Source organism: Vipera ursinii, assembly GCF_947247035.1.
Source record: "Vipera ursinii genome assembly, chromosome: 1".
Classification (NCBI taxonomy): Eukaryota; Metazoa; Chordata; class Lepidosauria; order Squamata; family Viperidae; genus Vipera; species Vipera ursinii.
The window spans coordinates 354,028,602-354,047,998 of record NC_139512.1 but is presented as its reverse complement, the minus strand read 5'-3'; the positions used below and the strand labels follow the sequence as shown (position 1 = coordinate 354,047,998).

At 45.6% G+C, this 19,397-nt stretch overlaps 1 protein-coding gene across 1 annotated transcript in view; it reads left to right on the top strand.

The window, feature by feature from the left end:
• The window catches only part of BCAS3 (BCAS3 microtubule associated cell migration factor), a 467,769-nt gene that overhangs the window by 330,954 nt on the left and 117,418 nt on the right, over positions 1-19,397 (top strand). Inside the window, exons 18-19 of the mRNA XM_083379706.1 lie at positions 9,709-9,833; positions 15,685-15,850. Coding sequence (XP_083235832.1) covers positions 9,709-9,833; positions 15,685-15,850 — 291 coding nt within the window. The remainder of the gene's footprint in view (positions 1-9,708; positions 9,834-15,684; positions 15,851-19,397) is intronic.

The window sequence follows — 19,397 nt, the reverse complement described above, 5'->3', positions numbered from 1 at the left end:
TTTTTTTTAAAGAACTATTTTTCTTTTAAAGTTGAGTCGCCATACTGTTTTCATTAGGGTCTTAATGAGACGTAAACTCAAGTCAGCATAATTGGGCATAGATTTGTCAACTCGGCTTGTGTTGAGTAAAGCCAACAACAACATGAAAAACCTTGTAATGACTTCGAGTCATTTATTTTAACTATCTCACACACAACCCTGCATAAGAGAGGATTTGGAATGTGGGGTGCTTTGGGCAAAACGAATAAATGACATGCCACATGCACACTGGCAAGTGGCCCGGTATGTTCTGATTAAAAAAAAATAAGTCCCTCGCCCTTTGGGATAACAGAATCACAGAGTTTAAAGGGACCTTGGAGGTCTTCTAGTCCAACCCCCTGCTCAGGCAGGAAGCCCTCTCCCATTTCAGACAAATGGCTGTCCAATCTCTTCCAGTTTTGGAGCGCCCACATCTTCTGAAGGCAAGTTATTCCACTGGTTAATTGTCCTCAGTTTCAGGAAATTTCTCCTTTGTTGCTTCTGTCCTTGATTGGTTTCCATCGATTGCTTCTTGTCCTGCCTTCAGGCGCTTTGGAGAATAGCTTGACTCCCTCTTCTTTGGGGCAGCCCCTGAGATATTGGAACGCTGCTATCATGTCACCCCCAAGTCCTTATTTTAGTTAAATTAGACATGCCCAATTCCTGCAACTGTTCTTCATATGTTTTAGCCTCCGGTCCCCTGATCACCTCTGTTGCTCTTCTCTGCCCTAGAGTCTCAATATCTTTTTTACATCGTGGTGAGCAAAATTGGATGCCGTATTCCGAGTGTGGCCTTACCAAGGCCTTGTAAAGTGGTATTAACACTTCACGTGATCTTGACTCGTATCTCCCTGTTACATGACATGGAAAAGATTTGCTATCCCCTATGAGCCGCAGAAATCACCCCTTCCTTACTGTGCCTCAAAACAGAATCTCCATTGTGTATCTCCCAGGATCCCAATGTTGCTGAGCTCTCAACGTGGACAGTATCTAACATGACTGACAAACATGGAAATAATTTGATAACACACTACTACTTCTGGCCATTGGTCCTCAAGTCTGAAAAATTAGACTTTCAATATAAGTAATAATAATAATAAAGTTGGAAGGGACCTTGGAGGTCATCTAGTCCAACCCCCCTGCTCAGGCAGGAAACCCTGTGCCATTTCAGACAAATGGCTGTCCAGTCTCTTCTTAAAAGCTTCCAGTGTTGGAGCATTCACAGCTTCTAGAGGCAGGTGGTTCCACTGATTAATAGTTCTGTCAGGAAATTTCTCCTTAGTTCTAGGTTGCTTCTCTCCTTTATCAATTTCCATCCGTTGCTTCTTGTCCGGCCTTCAGGTGCTTTGGAGAAGAGCTTGACTCCCTCTTCTTTGGGGCAACCCCTGAGATATTGGAAGACTCCTGTCATGTCACCCTCGTCCTTCTTTTTATTAAACTAGACATACCCAATTGCAGCAACCATTCCTTGTATGTTTTAGCCTCCAGTTCCCTGATTATCTTTGTTGCTTTTCTCTGCCCTCTTTCTAGAGTCTCAACATCTTCTTTACATCGTGGTGACCAAAAGTAGAAGGATAGTTTTAAGTCAAAATATGTTAATGAATTCCTCAAGGTAACACGCAACTTGAGAAGTACGAGAAGGTGGCAAAGAAGCCAGTGGGCATTAATGTTAAATATTATGCCCTGCTGAACTTTTCCAATACAGGTGGTCCTCAACTTACAACAGGTCATCTAGTGACCACTCAAAATTACAACAGCACTGATGAAGTGTCTTATGACCATTTTCCCACACATATGACCGTTGCAGCAGAAGCTTTGGGAGGGGTTAGTTCAGGGCTCAATACACCTCACAGGGAACGTGCCTAAAGCAGACTTAATACAGGTAGTCCTCACTTACCACAGTTCATTTAGGGACCGCTCAAAGTTACAACAGCACAGAAAAAAAGTGACCTTTTTCAACTTAACAACCGTAGCAGCAGCACCCCCGTGGTCATGTGATCAAAATTCAGAGGCTTGGCAACTGACGTGTACTTATGACAGTTGCAGTGTCCCGGAGGATAAAACGTTGCGACCTCCTCATAAGCAAAGTCAATGGGGAAGCCGGATTCACTTAACAACCGTGTGACTAACCTAACAACGGTGGCAAAAAAGGTCCTAAAATGGGGCAAAACTCACTTAACAAACCCCTCGCTTAGCAACAGGAGCTTGGGGCTCAGTTGTGGTCATAATTTGAGGACCACCTGCATGTATTTGATAATGCAAGTCCAGGAAGCATCCATCTACCCACCCAGGTTTGAAGCCTCTATCTTCTTTTTCCCTCCTTCTCCCTTAAGGCTAACCACAAGAATAATCGTGTTTAACAAGACTGCCCTTCTCTTGTCTACAAAACATCATTCTTAAGCTGCAAATGTTTTGGCACCGGAAGCTGGAGCTTCCAGCCTGAGACGGAGAGAAGACGTTTATTTTAATGACCGTGGTGTAAATAGAGCATCCTCAATTCCGTTTCCTTGAAAACTGTTTATACAGTTTTTTGCGAGAGAAAATCGTAACTGTGTGGGCCACGGAGGGCTTGGGAAGAAAACTGACCTTGCAGATTATGGTCAGCTCCCAGGGAACAGTGGCAGATCCCAAGGATTTTGCTGTCCTCTCCTACCGGACGTGTCCGTGCACAATCTCCACGTTGCCCGGCGTTAGGGAGGCTTTGCATCTCTGGCTTCGAACTTTGCTCACACAATCCTGGGCTTGGGGGTGGGGGTGGGGTGGGTGGGGTGGAAATGACATCAACCGATCCCTTTTGCTCCCTTTCCTCCTGGCTGAGATGAAAGGAGTCTTCATGATCCTAGGTTTCCAAAAATCCTAGAATTAAGGAGAAATTTCCTGGCAGTGAGAACGATTAATCGGTGGAACGACTTGCCTCTAGAAGTTGTGGGTGCTCCATCCCTGGAGGTTTTTAAGAGGAGATTGGACAGCCATTTGTCTGAAATGCTATGGGGTTTTGTGCCCGAGCAGGGGGTTGGACTAGAGGACCTCCAGGGTCCCTTATAACTCTGTTACTTTGTATTCTATATGCTGCCATTTAATAACATTGGTGAAGTCAGGAAAAGGCTATCAGAATACTCATTTTTGGCTTCCGTAGACCCACATGTTTTTCCTTTGCAAAACATGCGATTCTGCTTTATGCTAGCACCTGTACAAGTAATATCTCATTTCTAAATTCTAACTCATCCTTCATTCTTCCTTTAACCTCCCAACATTTGAGCAACTGTGTTCAGGCAGTCCCTTACGACCTATGACGATAATTGAGCCCAAAATTTCTGTTGCTAAGTGAGACAGTGGCTAAGTAAATTTTGCCCCATTTTATGACCTTTCTTGATGCGGTTGTTAAGTGAATCACTTCAGCTCTAGAAGCTGTGAATGCTCCAACACTGGAAGTTTTTCAGATTGGACAGCCATTTGTCTGAAATGGTATAGGCTTTCCTGGCTGAGCAGGGGGTTGGACTAGATGTCCTCCAAGGCCCCTTCCAACTTGGTTGTCTTTATTGTTATCCTCTTATAGAGTCTGCTTTAGGCTCCTTCTGTCTGGTCCAGGGGTCGGCAACCCGAAAAAGGAAAAGAGCCACTGGGAACCGGTTCCATCACACATAAAAAAAAGTGGGAGCCGCGTGCGTGCGTCCATGCACGCGCATGCGCAAGAAACGTTTCTTGCGCGCGGTTGCCTTTTTTTTAATGTGTGATGGAACCGGTTCCCGGTTGCGCGACGGCGACGGCCTGTCTGCAAACCTGCCGAAAGCGGCAGCTTTGCAGACGGGCCGCGGCAGCTTTCGCAACAAGCGGGGCCGCTACCCATTCTGAGAGGTGCACGCGCACCTCCCCAAACCTCCCCAAATGTCGGCAGGTTTGGGGAGGTGCGCGCGCACCTCTCGGAATGGGTAGCGGCCCCACTTGTTGCGAAAGCTGCTGCGGCCCGTCTGCAAAGCTGCCGCTTTCGGCAGCTTTGCAGACGGGCCGCGGCAGCTTTCGCAACAAGCGGGGCCGCTGCCCGTTCGCGCGGAGGTACGGAGACCTGCCGACGTTTGGGGAGGTTTGGGGAGGTGCGCGCGCACCTCCCCAAACGTTGGCAGGTCTCCGGACGGCGGCAGCTTGGGAGAGGTGCGCGCGCACTCTCCAAACCGCCGCCATCCCGTTTGCACAGCTGCCGTGAACGTGGCAGGTCTCCGGACGGGACGGCGGCGGCTTGGAGGGGTGTGTGCGCACCTCCGCCCTTCGGAAAGGTGCGCGCGCACCTCTCGGAATGGGCGGTGCCACTCTCCATTTGGAGAGGTGCGCGCGCACCACTGCCCGTTCGAAGAGGTGCGCGCACACCGGGCGGCTGGGAGCCGCAGGAGACGGCTCAAAGAGCCGCATGCGGCTCCGGAGCCGCGGGTTGCCAACCCGTGGTCTGGTCTATTGAGTCTTAACCCTTCTGTCCATTGGGGAACGGAAAAGCAATTAAAAGTTGAATTCGCATCCCACGACCTCAACTGATCCCAAAATTTCCGTTGCTGAGATATTTGTTAAGCGGGTTTTGCCCCATTTTACGGCCTTTCTTGCCACAGTTTGTTAAGTGAGTCACTGCAGTTGTTAATGTGGTTATTTGACTGTTACGTGAATCCGGCTTCCCCGTTGCCTTTGCTTCTCAGAAGGTCGCAAAAGGGAAATCACGTGACCCCAGGGACCCAGCAGCCGTCATAACTACGAGTCAGTGGCCAAGCGGCCGAATTTTGATCACGTGACCACGGGGGTGCTGCAACAGTTGTACGTTTGAAAAATGGTCACAAGTCACTTTTTCGAATGGTCACGAAATGAACTGTTGTATTAAGTCTGCTTTAGGGGCGTCCCCTGTTAGCAGTGGTGGGATTCAAACAGGTGAACAACCGGTTCTCGGTGTGGATGCCGCTTCCGGAAGTCCGTTCTGGGCCTGGGCAACAAAAAATTAGCTACCGGTTCTGCCAAACTGGTGTGAACTGGCTGAATCCCACCACTGCATGGATGGATGGATGAGAGACAGACAGACAGACAGACAGACAGGGATGGATGATACATAGATAGATAGATAGATAGATAGATAGATAGATAGATAGATAGATAGATAGATAGATAGATAGATAGATAGATAGATAGATAGATGGATGGATAAGATAGATAGATAGATAGATAGATAGATAGATAGATAGATAGATAGATAGATAGATAGATAGATAGATAGATAGATAGATAGATAGATAGATAGAGACAGATGATAGATAGATAGACAGACAGACAGACAGACATAGATACAGTGGTGGGCTTCAAATATGTGAACAACTGGTTCTCTGTGTGTGGATGCCACTTCTGGAAGTCTATTTTGGGCCTGGGCAACAAAAAATTAGCTACCAGTTCTGATGAACTGGTGTGAACTGGCTGAATCCCACCACTGCATGGATGGATGGATGAGAGACTGACAGACAGACAGGGATGGATGACACATAGATAGATAGATAGATAGATAGATAGATAGATAGATAGATAGATAGATAGATAGATAGATAGATAGAGACAGATGATAGATAGATAGACAGACAGACAGACATAGATGCAGTGGTGGGCTTCAAATATGTGAACAACCGGTTCTCTGTGTGTGGATGCCACTTCTGGAAGTCTATTTTGGGCCTGGGCAACAAAAAATTAGCTACCAGTTCTGCCGAAGTGGTGCGAACCGGCTGAATCCCACCACTGTCTGTCAGGTGCATTACGTCCTAAAACGGTCCCCACCCAACGTCTCTGTCACTCTGAGAATGGAAAAACAATGAAAATTTGAATTCATATCTCTATATTTCCCTCTTTATGTCTATTTCATACAGCACTCTCTTGATGCAGGTATTTTTCTATGCTGGTTTTGACCCAGATATAGAGATATGCCCACACACACACAAAAAAATGAATTCCAAACTGCAGGTTTTTGGGGAAAAATGCAAATTAGATTGTCTTAAAAACAATTCTATCAGTTAATTTGTCCACATCCCAAATCTTTCACGCAAGATCAGTCTAGGAAGAAGATAGATTTCTATTAGAAGTGACCAAGTATATCCCAAGGCTTGAATTAAGAGGAACAAAATGGGATCTGAATTTCTAGTTTTCCAAAACTTACCTTAAGATCCCACTCTCTCTTTTTTTTCATACAGTTAGTCGCATCTGATTTTCAGAGAGCCGAGGATAACATTTGCCTAAAATTAAGGCTAATAATGCATAATAATAATAATTATTCTGTTTGTCCTAAATCGAGTCTCCCGTTTACAGTGAGGCCAAGCAACTTGTGTGAGGCCACTCACAACATCACAACTCTATTTTGCAAAACCCCCATCCCCCAATCATCCTTCAACATCGCACCACCAAAATTTAGTTATCTCTTTGGGTTGCACCATTTTACAACCTTTCTTGCCACAGTTGTTAAATGAATCACTGCAGTTGTTATTAATAACACGGTTGTTAAGTGAAACCAACTTCCCCATTGACTTTGCTTGTCAGAAGGTCGCAAAAGGGGATCACATGACCCTGGGATACTGCAACTGTCATAAATATGAGTCAGTTGCCAGTTGTCTGGATTTTGATCGTGTGACCAAACGGTCACAAGTGTGAAAAACGGTCCTAAGTCCCTTTTTTTGGTGCTGTTGTAACTGTGAATGGTCGCTAAACGAATGACTGAAAGAATGAATCGAGGACTACATGTATTTAAAATTTATTAGTAATGGTGAGACGGTCATTTCATAGAATGACGTAGAATGATTCTACGTGTGGAACTTAGTTCCATCCATTGTTGAAAATTTTAAATACAGGTAGTCCTCGACTTATAATCACAATAATTCCTGTAAGCCACGATGGTCATAAAGCGAGTCATCACATGACTGATCCAACTTGCGACTTTTGTTTGTTTGTTTATGGAGATCGTTGTTCACGATGGGATGTTTTCCCCAAACCCAGGAGATAAATGCCATGTTTGGCAAAACACTGTAAAAAACAACCACGTGACTTCAGGATGCTGCGAAGGCTGTGAATGCGAGCCATTGCCAAGGGCCCAAAACACAGTCATGTGACAGAGAGAGAGAGAGGGGAGAGAGAGAGAGAGAGAGGGAGGGAGGATGGATGGACAGACGGATGGATGGATGGATGATGAAGATGGGTGGATGGATAGATAGATAGATAGATAGATAGATAGATAGATAGATAGATAGATAGATAGATAGATAGATAGATAGACAGACAGACAGACAGACAGACAGACAGACAGACAGACAGACACAGATGATAGATAGATAGATAGATAGATAGATAGATAGATAGATAGACAGACAGACACAGACAGACAGACAGACAGACACATATGATAGATAGATAGATAGATAGATAGATAGATAGATAGATAGATAGATAGATAGATAGATAGATACATAGATACATAGATACATAGATAGATACATAGACAGACAGACAGACAGACAGACAGGGATGGATGAGAGAGAGAGAGAGAGAGAGAGAGAGAGAGAGAGAGAGAGAGAGAGAGAGAGAGAGAGAGAGATAATCTCCACAACTACTTAATAGGAACTCTACATTAAGATATGCATGTAAGTTTCACTCTCTAAAGCACGCTTGTTTTCCTTCCATTTGTCGTACGTATTTCTGCATGCTTTCGAACGCGTCTTGTGCTCCTCCTGCTATGCAAAAACCTGATAATTTGCTTTGCATTTGAATCAACAATGTCAGTAATGACGGGGTGGGGGGGTGGGGAAACCATGCCTGCAAATAATAATAATATGATTAAAGTTTGAGAATGGAATGTTTGGAAATAAACTTCTCCTCTGAATTTGGTACAAGCTGACCTCAAACAGTTCCGAAATGTATGTTTACTTCAGTTCATATGGAGCTCCCAATGTTATCCAAACATCGCTCTTTTCGCTTGCCGTCACTGCAGAATCCCAAGGTTCTCCGTGGACACAAAGAGCAGCTTAAGTAGGTTTCATCCCTAGGCAGGGCAGGCCGTGGTCTGCCTTGGGGTCGATGTATACGGGAAGTCCTCGACTTACAACAGTGGTGGGATTCAGCCAGTTCACACTAGTTTGGCAGAACTGGTAGCTAATTTTTTTGTTGCCCAGGCCCAAAAATGGACTTCTGGAAGCGGCATCCACACAGAGAACTGACTGCTCGCATATTTGAATCCCACCATTGCATTCATGTCTGCCTGCCTGCCTGCCTGCCTGCCTATCTATCTATCTATCTATCTATCTATCTATCTATCTATCTATCTATCTATCTATCATCTATCTATCTATCTATCTATCTATCTATCTATCTATCTATCTATCTATCTATCTATCATCCATCTCTGTCTGTCTGTCTGTCTGTCTGTCTGTCTGTCTGTCTGTCTATCTATCTATCTATCTATCTATCTATCTATCTATCTATCTATCTATCTATCTATCTATCTATCTATCATCTGTGTCTGTCTGTCTGTCTGTCTATCTATCTATCTATCTATCTATCTATCTATCTATCTATCTATCTATCTATCTATCTATCTATCTATCTATCTATCTATCTATCTATCTATCATCTCTGTCTGTCTGTCTATCTATCTATCTATCTATCTATCTATCTATCTATCTATCTATCTATCTATCTATCTATCTATCTATCTATCTATCTATCATCCATCCATCCATACAATGGTGGGATTCAACCAGTTTGCATCAGTTCGGCAGAACCGGTAGCTAATTTTTTCTTGTCCAGGCCCAGAATGGACTTCCGGAAGCAGCAGCCACACAGAGAACCGCTTGTTCACATCTTTGAATCCCACCACCGACTAAAGACCATGAGAAAAGCGACTTACGACCGGTCCTTATAACTGCGACAGGACCTCTGTGGGTCACGTGATCAAAAATTCAAGAAAGCAGCATGTACTTACAACAGGTCGAAGCCTCCCGGGATCACGTGATGGCCCTTTGCAACCTTCCCAGCTGTCTTCCGACAAGCCAGTTCAAAAGGGGGAGCCAAACTCACTTAACGACTGTGCGATTCACTTAATGACTGCAGTGATTCACTTCGCAAGCCTGCCCTTCCCCTCAGAAAAAGAAAAAGAAATGACGAAAAATCAGGTGTAACTCACTTTGCCACCCCTACCTCGCTTAGTAAGGGAAATTATGGACCCAGTCTGCGGTCGTAACTCGAGGACTATCTCTATACGTTTATTCCTGACTGCCCCAAACTGGTTTTCAGAGGTACAGTCTTGAGAGAGGGTGATGGATCTTACTTATTATTTCTTTTGCAATCTGCTGCCAATCACCGAACGATCTATCCAGGTATTCTTCTGCTCACCCTTAGCCCGGAGGCCGTTAGTAGCCTCTTCTTGCCAATCCTGGCTGAAGTCGCTGAACAAGTAATTTGTTAATATCCCCAGCTATTTCTGCCTTATGGAAGGGACATGTTGAATTTGCATTTCTTAAAACGCTGAGCTGCCACAGTTCTGTCTTCCAGCTTTATCGATTCTCCGTAGTTCTGAGAAAATAAGTTCCCGAGCTTATATTGCACCTCCAGCAAATCTTCCATTTGGTGGATTACTTCATCGTAATTATACTTTGTTCCCTCTCTCTCTCTCTCTCTCTCTCTCTCCCCTTTTCAAAGCAAAAGCAAACCAGCTCCACAAATTTCACCCAGCAAATCTGTCGGAGGAGAATTCTGCGTCGCTGCGGCCTTCGGCTTATCCCGGTCATGGTTTGCCAGCAATCCCGGTCTTAAAAGAGAAAAAGGTTTGTGCAGAGACCAAACAAACAGATGGATGCCATCGCAAAGCTGCCTGAGGTTGCTTCAAACCGTTTGTCTATCTAGCGGATTCTAGCCCATCCTTTGCTGTGGCTTTCCAGACTTTCTCTCCCGGCCTGGAAATTTTATTACACTGGTACCTCAGTACTCATCCTTAATTGGTTCCGGGAGGCACGATGAGTACAAAAAATGATTAGCACCAGACAGTTTTCCCCCCATAAGAAATAATGTAGTGAGCCACAAGGCAGCCAGTACTGACAAGTTCTATCTTGTGCATTGAGAACCACACAAATGATGAGTACCGGGACAAACGTTTCAGGTCAAAATGTGTTGAGTGTCAAATCTGATGAGTTTCAAAGCAGCTGAGTACCAAGGTACCACTGCATTTATTTATGAAACGTATATGCCTCCCATCTCACTATCATAGAGAGCCACTCTTGGGTGGCTTACAATGCCATCAGATAAGAAACTAAAACACAATTGCCGATAGAAACGGTTAAGATTCCAGGAATTAAATATCCAACAAAATGAAGTTCAGTGGTGACAAAAGTGAGGTTTTACACCTAGGCAAGAAAAATCAAATGCATAGGTGTAGAATAGGTGGTGCCTGGCTCAACAGCAGTTAACTAATTAATATAAGAGGAGCTGTGGTGGCGCAGTGGGAGGGAAGGAAAGGGAGGGAGGGAGGGAGGGAAGGAAGGAAGGAAGGAGCGAGCCCTGGTGGCGCAGTGGGAAGGAAGGAAGGAAGGAAGGAAGGAAGGAAGGAAGGAGCGAGCCCTGGTGGTGCAGTGGGAAGGAAGGAAGGAAGGAAGGAAGGAAGGAAGGAAGGAAGGAGCGAGCCCTGGTGGCGCAGTGGGAAGGAAGGAAGGAAGGAAGGAAGGAAGGAAGGAAGGAAGGAAGGAAGGAGCGAGCCCTGGTGGCGCAGTGGGAAGGAAGGAAGGAAGGAAGGAAGGAAGGAAGGAAGGAAGGAAGGAGCGAGCCCTGGTGGCGCAGTGGGAAGGAAGGAAGGAAGGAAGGAAGGAAGGAAGGAAGGAAGGAAGGAAGGAAGGAAGGAAGGAAGGAAAAGGAAAGAGGGAGGAAGGAAGGAGGGAAGGAAGGAAGGAAGGAAGGAGGGAGGGAGTGAAGGAAGGAAGGGTGGGAGAGAGGAAGGAAGGAAGGGCAGAAGGAAAGGAGGGAAAGGAAAAAGGGAGGAAGGGAGGAAGGAAGGAAGAAAGGAAAGAGGAAGGAGGGAGGGAGCGAAGGAAGGAAGGGAAAGGAAAGAGGGAGGAAGGAAGGAAAGAGGAAGGAAGGAGCGAGGGAGCGAAGGAGAGAGAGGAAGGAAGGAAGGAGCCCTGGTGGTGCAGTGGTTAGAATACAATATTGCAGGCTAACTGCACCCACAGCCTGGAGTTCGATCCTGACCGGCTGAAGGTTGACTCTGCCTCCTGACCTTTCAAGGTCACTGAAATGAGGACCCAGATTTTTGGGGGGCAAATGTGCTGACTCCGTAAACCACCCAGAGTGCTGTAAAGCCCTACAAAGTGGCACATAAAAAGCCTTAAGTGCTATCGCTAGTATTATGAAAGGGATCTTGGGAGTCCTAGTGGACAATCACTCACATACAAGCTAGCTGCCAAAAAAAAAAAAAAGCCAGCCCAGTCCTAGGCTGCGTCGACCGAAGGATAGCGTCCAGATCGTGTGAAGTGTTAACGCAGCTTGATGCGGCCACGCGCTTAAAAGACCACACTTGGAATATTGTGTCCAGTTTGGGTCACCACAATACCAATGGGGAAAAAAAAAGAGAGTAAAAACCTATGCAGAACGGGGTGGTGCTTTGTACTCTCGTGGCGCTATCTACTGCCGGCCTGGAGCCTCTCGACTGGGGCCCCGGGCCAATTGGCAGAGACAGGACAGAAGGGGAGGGGTGGACCTCATCTCTGGTGGCAGGATGTTCCAAAGGCTCTTCTCCTAGAGCCCGCCAGGTGAAATTCCTGGGCTGACGGGATTCACAGGAGGCCGCTTCCACTGGAACACTTGGGATTTATTTATTTAATTGAATTTCTATACCGCCCTTCTCCCGAAGGACTCAGGGCGGTGTACAGGGCAATAAAAGCACTACATAACAAAAGTTAAAAGTAATATTAAATTAATTTAAGCCCTAACAATAAATAATTAAAAATACAATACCATACAATACAATATTGCAGGCTAACTCCACCCACAGCCTGGAGTTCGATCCTGACTGGCTGAAGGTTGAGCCCATCTCATTGATGGCTCACGTCAGATAGCCTGGATCCGTATCCTAAAGAAACGCTGGAGCCCACAGATATTTTGCAGGCACCATGCCACAGAACGCTTCTTTTGGGGAGGGGCGGGGTGTTCCCTCTTGTTTGGCCCCGGTTTGGGACGATACCCCTGGAGGTAGATGTCATTCTAGTGTTAATTCTTATAACGGGAAGAAGCCAATTTGCTTCTGGGTCCAATTCAAGGCGCTGGTTGTTGTCACCTTCGGAGCCCTGCTTTTCTTGCCAAACTGGGGCCAGAAAAGTCGTAAAAATAGAGCAAAACCCGGTTAGCGACTGTCTCACTTAGCAACAGAAATGTTGGGCTACGTCGTGGTCGTAAGTCAAGGACTCCCCGTATTGGGATTGTATCTTTAAAAGCCTCTCGCAGTCAAATGTCCAGGGAACCTCTCTGTCATCCAGGTCACGGTTGTCCCAAAGGTGCTTTTTTCAGGAGGCCACTGGACTTTCTCGCTTTTTCTTTGAAGACGTTTCAGTTCTCATCCAAGAAGCTTCTTCAGCCTTGACCGGGTATGGTGGAGAATGGAAGGATTTATACTCCTCGCAGACAGCCGGTCATTTGCATTCATTTAGACAGTCGTTGAAGCCCTTTGAATGGTACGGATTTCCAGAAACCATTGCAGACTCCAGGAACCATTTCTGCTTCAGATTGAGATTCGGACAACACGGACCCATCCCCAACAGCCTGGGCGCCCGTCTCCAACAGGGAAGGGACCCAGGGCAGAAAACATCCTGCAGCCACGAAGGCTCCACCCCCATTTGCACCACTCAGCTGACCCCGAGGACACAGACAAGCCTCCAAGTGGCCTCAAGGACTCTCTAAAAGGATGCAAATGACCAGCTGTCTGCAAGGAGTATAAATCCTCCCATTCCCCACCATCCAGTCAGAGTTGAGGAAACTTCTTGGATGTGAAGCGAAATGTCTTCAAAGGAAAAACAAGAAAGTCCAGTTGGCCTCCTGAAAAAAAAAGCACCTTTGGGACAACCCTCGGAGTCACTGTGAGTTAGTTGGGTGGCCATGCAGGTTGTCATAACCAAACAAACGTTCGCTTCCAATTTGAAGAAATAAATACCTGCGTCCAATTTGAATTTTAACCAGAAGCGAGGGATCATCATCATCATAATAATAAAGTTGGAAGAGACCTCGGTGGTCGTCTAGTCCAACTCCCTGCTCAGGCAGGAAACCCTATCCCATTTCAGACAAATGGCTATCCAGGCTCTTGTTAAAAACTTCCAGTGTTGGAGCATTCACCACTTCTGGAGGCAAGGAGTTCCACTGGTTAATTGTCAGGAAGTTTCTCCTTAGTTCTAGGTTGCTTACTTCTAGTCACACCGAAAGCACAGCCTGGTATAGGTTTTCCTGCCTGAGCAGGGGGTTGGACTAGATGACCTCCAAGGTCCCTTCCAAATTATTATTATTATTATTATTATTATTATTATTATTATTATTATTATTATTATTATTATTATTATTATTATTATTATGGAAGAGAAATTCAAGGGTAACGCAGGAGTGTTGCAAAGAATCCAAGGTTAATGTATTCCGGATGGCTTTTTTCTGGGAAATTCCAAAAATAGCACATAAATTTCTCAGCGATTCACCTTCCTGAGAATCGTAGTGGTATTAGTCCTCGTGCACATAGATTTTATTTATGCAAATAAATAAAATTGACCTGAGAGGCGTCCACTAAATGCTAAGTGATGGGAAGCTCTGGGCAGGCAGAAAGGGATGAATTGGCACGGAGCCGCCAGGTTAAAATGCTGACTTTTGAAAGCCCAAAGTGCAGGGAGTCCTCGACATACGACCACAACGGAGCCCAAAATGTCTGCTGCTAAGCCAGACAGCGGTTAAGTGAGCTTTGCCCCATTTTACGACCTTTCTCGTCGCAGCCGGTAAGTGAACCGCTGCAGTTGTTAACTTAGGAACAGGGTTGTTAATTGAATCTGGCTTCCCCCATTGGCTTTGCTTGTCAGAAGGTCGCCAAAGGGGAATCACGGGACCCCCGGGGACACTGCGACCGTCGTAAACATGAGTCAGGTGCCAATCATCTGAATTTTGATCACATGATCATGGGGAAAGCTTTAAAAAGTCGTAACTGTGACAAATGGCCACAAGTCGCTTTTTTCAGGGCCAATGGTTAACTTTGAACAGTCACTAAATCAGGGGTGTCAAACTCAATTTCACTGAGGGCCGCATCAGCATTGCGGTTGCCCTCAAGGGGCCGGGTGGGTGTGGCCTGGGCATGGCCTACTGGGTGGGCGTGGCTAGAGTGCATATGGCCTACTGGGTGGGCGTGGCCAGCTCTAAATCTTTGGCATCAAGGGTGCCTATGGGGGGGCCTGGGCAGGAGTGGGACAGATCTGAGGGTCTCTGGCAGGAGGAGGGTCTCTGGGCCAGGGCCAAGGCAGTGGGGGCCGTTCCCTCACTCTTTCCAGGATGGCTTCGCGGGCCGCATGAAACCACTTCGCGGGCCGAATCTGGCCCCCGGGCCTTGTGTTTGACATGTCTGCACTAAATGAACTGTTGTTAAGTCAAAGCCTACCTATACAGATAGTCCTCCTACTAGTGACCACAGTTGAACCCCAAATTTCTACCGCTAAGCCACACAGTTATGAAGTGAGTTTTGCCTTATTTTACAACCTTTCTTGCTATACCTCTTGCAAGTCGCCCACAGTTGTGAAGTTAGTAACCCGGTTGTTAATTGAAACTGGCTTCCCCATAGATAGAGGTCTATGGAGATTCTCGGTCCTCCAGGTCACAGTTCTCCCAAAGGTGCTTTTTTTCAAGAGCCAAGTGGGCTTCCTAGTTTTTCCTTTGAAGACGTTTCGCTTGTCCTCCAAGAAGCTTCTTCAGCTCTGACTGGATGGTGGGGGAATGGAAGGACTTATACTCCTTCTAGACAGCTGGTCATTTGCATTCTTTTAGAGAGTCGTTGAGGCCGCTTGGAGGTTTATCTGTATCCTCAGGGTCAGCTGAGTGGTGCCTTCATGGAACTGCTAAAAGGACTGTGTTGTAGACTGGAGATGGATGATGTCAGGTCCCTCCGAGACAGAAAAAAAACCCCAGTGGCCTCAACGACTCTCTAAAGGCAAATGACGGGCTGTCTAGAAGGAGTATAAATCCTTCCATTCCCCACTGTCCAGTCAGGGCCGAAGAAGCTTCTCAGATGAGAAGCGAAAGGTCTTCAAAGAAAAAAAAAAAGCACCGTTGGGATTTCCCCATTGACTTTGCTCATCCAAAGGTCACAAAAGAGGGGAATCACATGACCCCGGGTCACTGCAAATGGTCATAAATACAAGCCAGTTGCCAAGCATCCGGATTTTGATGCTGCAATGGTCGTAAGTGTGAAAGTACGTAAGTACTGCTAAGCTTGTAAGCCGCCATGAGTCTTCGGAGAAGGGCGGGATATAAATGGAATTAAAATAAAATAAAAATAAATAAATAAAAACACGGCTCAATCCATTTTTTCCCCCCAGTGCCGTTGTAGGGGCACTAAAGGAATGGTTGCAAGCTGAAGGTTACCTGTAAACATTCAGGCTTCTCGTTCCCTTCTAGAACAATCCAAGCAATTCGTGGTGGAGTCTTTATACATCATCAGCTGCTATGGGACTCTGGTGGAGCACGTTCTGGAGCCCCGAGCTCTCAGCACCGCCCCTAAGATCAGCGATGACACCCCACTGGAAATGGTGACCTGCCCACGGGCTAGCTGGACCCTCGTCAGGTAGGCCCCCCCCGTTCTCTTCTGATGTTCATATTTCATTTTGATTTCGTCTTTGAACAAGTTTCAGGTGCCTGCTGCATCGATGGTGCTGCCCAAACCACAGAAGGAGTATAAATTTACAGGAAACGGCGATTCCGGTCTGGGGCCACAAATTCTGCTAGAGACACTCGGTCCAATGGTCCAATTTTCATCCTGTCTTTCGTTTTGCATGCTGCAGTTTTAAATCGTCGTCATAAGAATAGAATAGAATAGAACAGAACAGAACAGAACAGAACAGAACAGAACAGAACAGAACAGAACAGAACAGAACAGAACAGAACAGAACAGAACAGAACAGAATAGAATAGAATAGAATAGAATAGAATAGAATAGAATAGAATAGAATAGAATAAAGTTGGATGGGACCTTGGAGGTCTTCTAGTCCAATCCCCTGCTCAGGCAGGAAACCCTATACCAGGGGTGTCAAACTCAATTTCATTGAGGGCCACATCAGCATTGCGGTTGCCCTCAGGGGGCCGAGTGGGTGTGGCCTGGGTGGGTGTGGCCTACTGGGTGGGCGTGGCTAAAGTGCATACGGCCTACTGGGTGGGCGTGGCCAGCTCTACATCGTTTGCATCAAGGGTGCCTATGGGGGGCCTGGGCAGGAGTGGGACAGATCTGAGGGTCTCTGGCAGGAGGAGGGTCTCTGGGCCAGGGCCAAGGCAGTGGGGGCCGTTCCCTCACTGTTTCCAGGATGGCTTCACGGGCCGCATGAAACCACTTCACGGGCCAGATCTGGCCCCCGGGCCTTGTGTTTGACATGTCTGCCCTATACCATTTCTGAGGACCCAGATTGTTGGGGGCAATAAGCTGACTTTGTAATAATGCCGCTTGGGGGGGGCAAAAGCCCTAATAAGCAGGCATATACATAGAATGAAGGCTATTGCTAAGCACATTGATTTGTGCTTCTTAGATTGTAAGCCGCCCTGAGTCTTCGGAGAAGGGCGGGATATAAATGGGATTAAAAATAAAAAAAATTCAGACAAATGGCTGGCCAGTCTCTTCTTAAAAACTTCCAGTGTTCGAGCATTCACCGCTTCTGGAGGCAGGTTGTTCCACTGGTTAATTGTTCTAACTGTCAGGAAGTTTCTCCTTAGTTCCAGGTTGCTTCTCTCCTTGATGAGTTTCCATCCGCTGCTTCTTCTCCTGCCTTCAGATGCTTTGGAGAATAGCTTGACTCCCTCTTCTTTGGGGCAGCCCCTGAGATACTGGAGCACTGCTATCATGTCCCCACTCGTCCTTCTCTTCATTAAACTAGACATTCCAAGTTCCAGCAGCCGTTCCTTATACGTTTTAGCCTCCAGTCCCCCTGATCATCTTTGTTTCTCTTCTTTGCACTGATAGATCTATGTCTGTCTGTCTGTGTGTCTGAGGAATTCTGGGAGTCCAAGTCCACAGGTCATAAAGGGGACATAGTTGCCCACCGCTTTTTCAAACTCTTCCAAACTGGCCCATTTTGAAGGCCATTTAGAGAAATTAGGCCTGATTTACAAAATGAAACAAAAGAGGGATTACTGAGAAAATATGGTGAGTGCCTCTGACATTTTCAATTTTTTTTTTACATTGATTTTGTGTGCTGATGGGTGGGGGGGGGGAGTGGAGGAGCGTCAGACTTCTCCAGTGCCGATTCCTGCCCTCAGCCAATCAATATATACTAAGCCAAGATGCTGAGGAAAAGGGCAGCCCTAATTAAAATGGCAACATGGTCCTTTGGGGCCATTATTGTCAAAACAAGGAGCTTGTAATGGGATTGCGAATTCTGATCTGATCAATACGTTGTAACTTTACGGAACTTGGTTTTCACAGATTAGGACAAGACATAGATGTGTAGTCCTCAGTTTACAACGGTTTGCTACAGCGGCACTGGAAAAAGCGACTTAGGACCGTTTTTCACGCTTACGACCGTTGCAGCATCCCCGTGGTCAGGTGATCAGAATTCAGATGCTTGGCAACTGACTCACATTTAGGATGGTTGCAAGTGTCCCAAGGTCACGGAATCCCCCTTTGCGACCTTCTGACAAGCAAAATCAGTGGACAAGCCGGATTCCCTTAACGACCGCGTGGCTAGCTTAACAACTGCAGTGATTCACTTGACAACTGTGGCAAGGGCAAGAGAGGTCGTGACATGGGGCAAAACTCACTTAACAAATGTTTTACTTAACAACATAAATTTGGGGCTCAGCTGTGGTAGTAAGTTGAGGACTACCTGTATTCTTCCCGCTCCTGTGCAGGTAATTCTCAACTTACAACCACAATTGGAGCAGAACTTCCATTGTTGAGCAAAGCAGTTGCTGTCAGCCTATGTTCTGTAAGTGAATCCCTGACGTTCTTAAGTGGATCAGGTGGTCCTTAAGCCAATCCAGCTTCCTGTATATGTATATCTATATGTATGTATGTATGTATGTATGTATGTATGTATGTATGTATATATGTATGTATGTATGTATGTATATAGATACAGATACACAGACAGATGATAGATTTTATAATACATTAGATAGATAGATAGATAGATAGATAGATAGATAGATAGATAGATAGATAGATAGATAGATAGATGATAGATTTTATAAAGATATAATTAGATGATAGATTTGATAGATAGATAGATAGATGATAGATTTTATATAGATATAGATTAGATAGATGATAGATTTTATATAGATATAGATTAGATGGATAGATAGATGATAGATTTGATAGAGATAGATGATAGATTTTATATAGATTAGATAGATAGACAGATAGATGATAGACAGATTTTATATAGATACTGTATAGATTAGATAGAGATAGAGATAGATTTTATATAGATTAGATAGATAGACAGATAGATGATAGACAGATTTTATATAGATATAGATTAGATAGATAGATGATAGATTTGATAGAGATTGATAGATGATAGATTTTATATAGATATAGATTAGATAGATAGATAGATAGACAGACAGACAGACGTATATAGCATGTGCATATATGTGTTTGAGAGCAGGCAACAGAATTTCATTTGTAATATGGGCAAGTGTACCCACAGTAAAAAATGAGAATAAAAGTTATCGATCTTATGTGTGGACACAGACATAAGTCATTTTTCCCCCGTGCCATTGTAACTTCGAACCGTTGCTAAACGAACGGTGGTAAGTCAAGGACTACCTGTGGTTATTTCAGTTTGCACTGGACTTTTGAACAGTACGTAGGCCACATCCTGTTTAAAACAAGCCAACATATTGTATTACATCCTTCCAGATAGCTTGCGCTTGTATTCCCACAGTCCGTGGTGTTTTTCTTGCAGACATTTTCGTTTTTGTTGCCATGAATTTTGAGGAAAGTCTATAGAGTAGCCTGGCTGCCATCAGCTGCTAGTTCGTTCAGTTCACGCTATTGCACTATCCATAGTATTCCACAAGGAGGCGGACTAGCTTCCCACCACTCTCCTCAGTGTGACTGCGGGGGTCCCACATCGAATTGTAGATCACATCGCAACCGGCTGTAAACTGGGGTCATA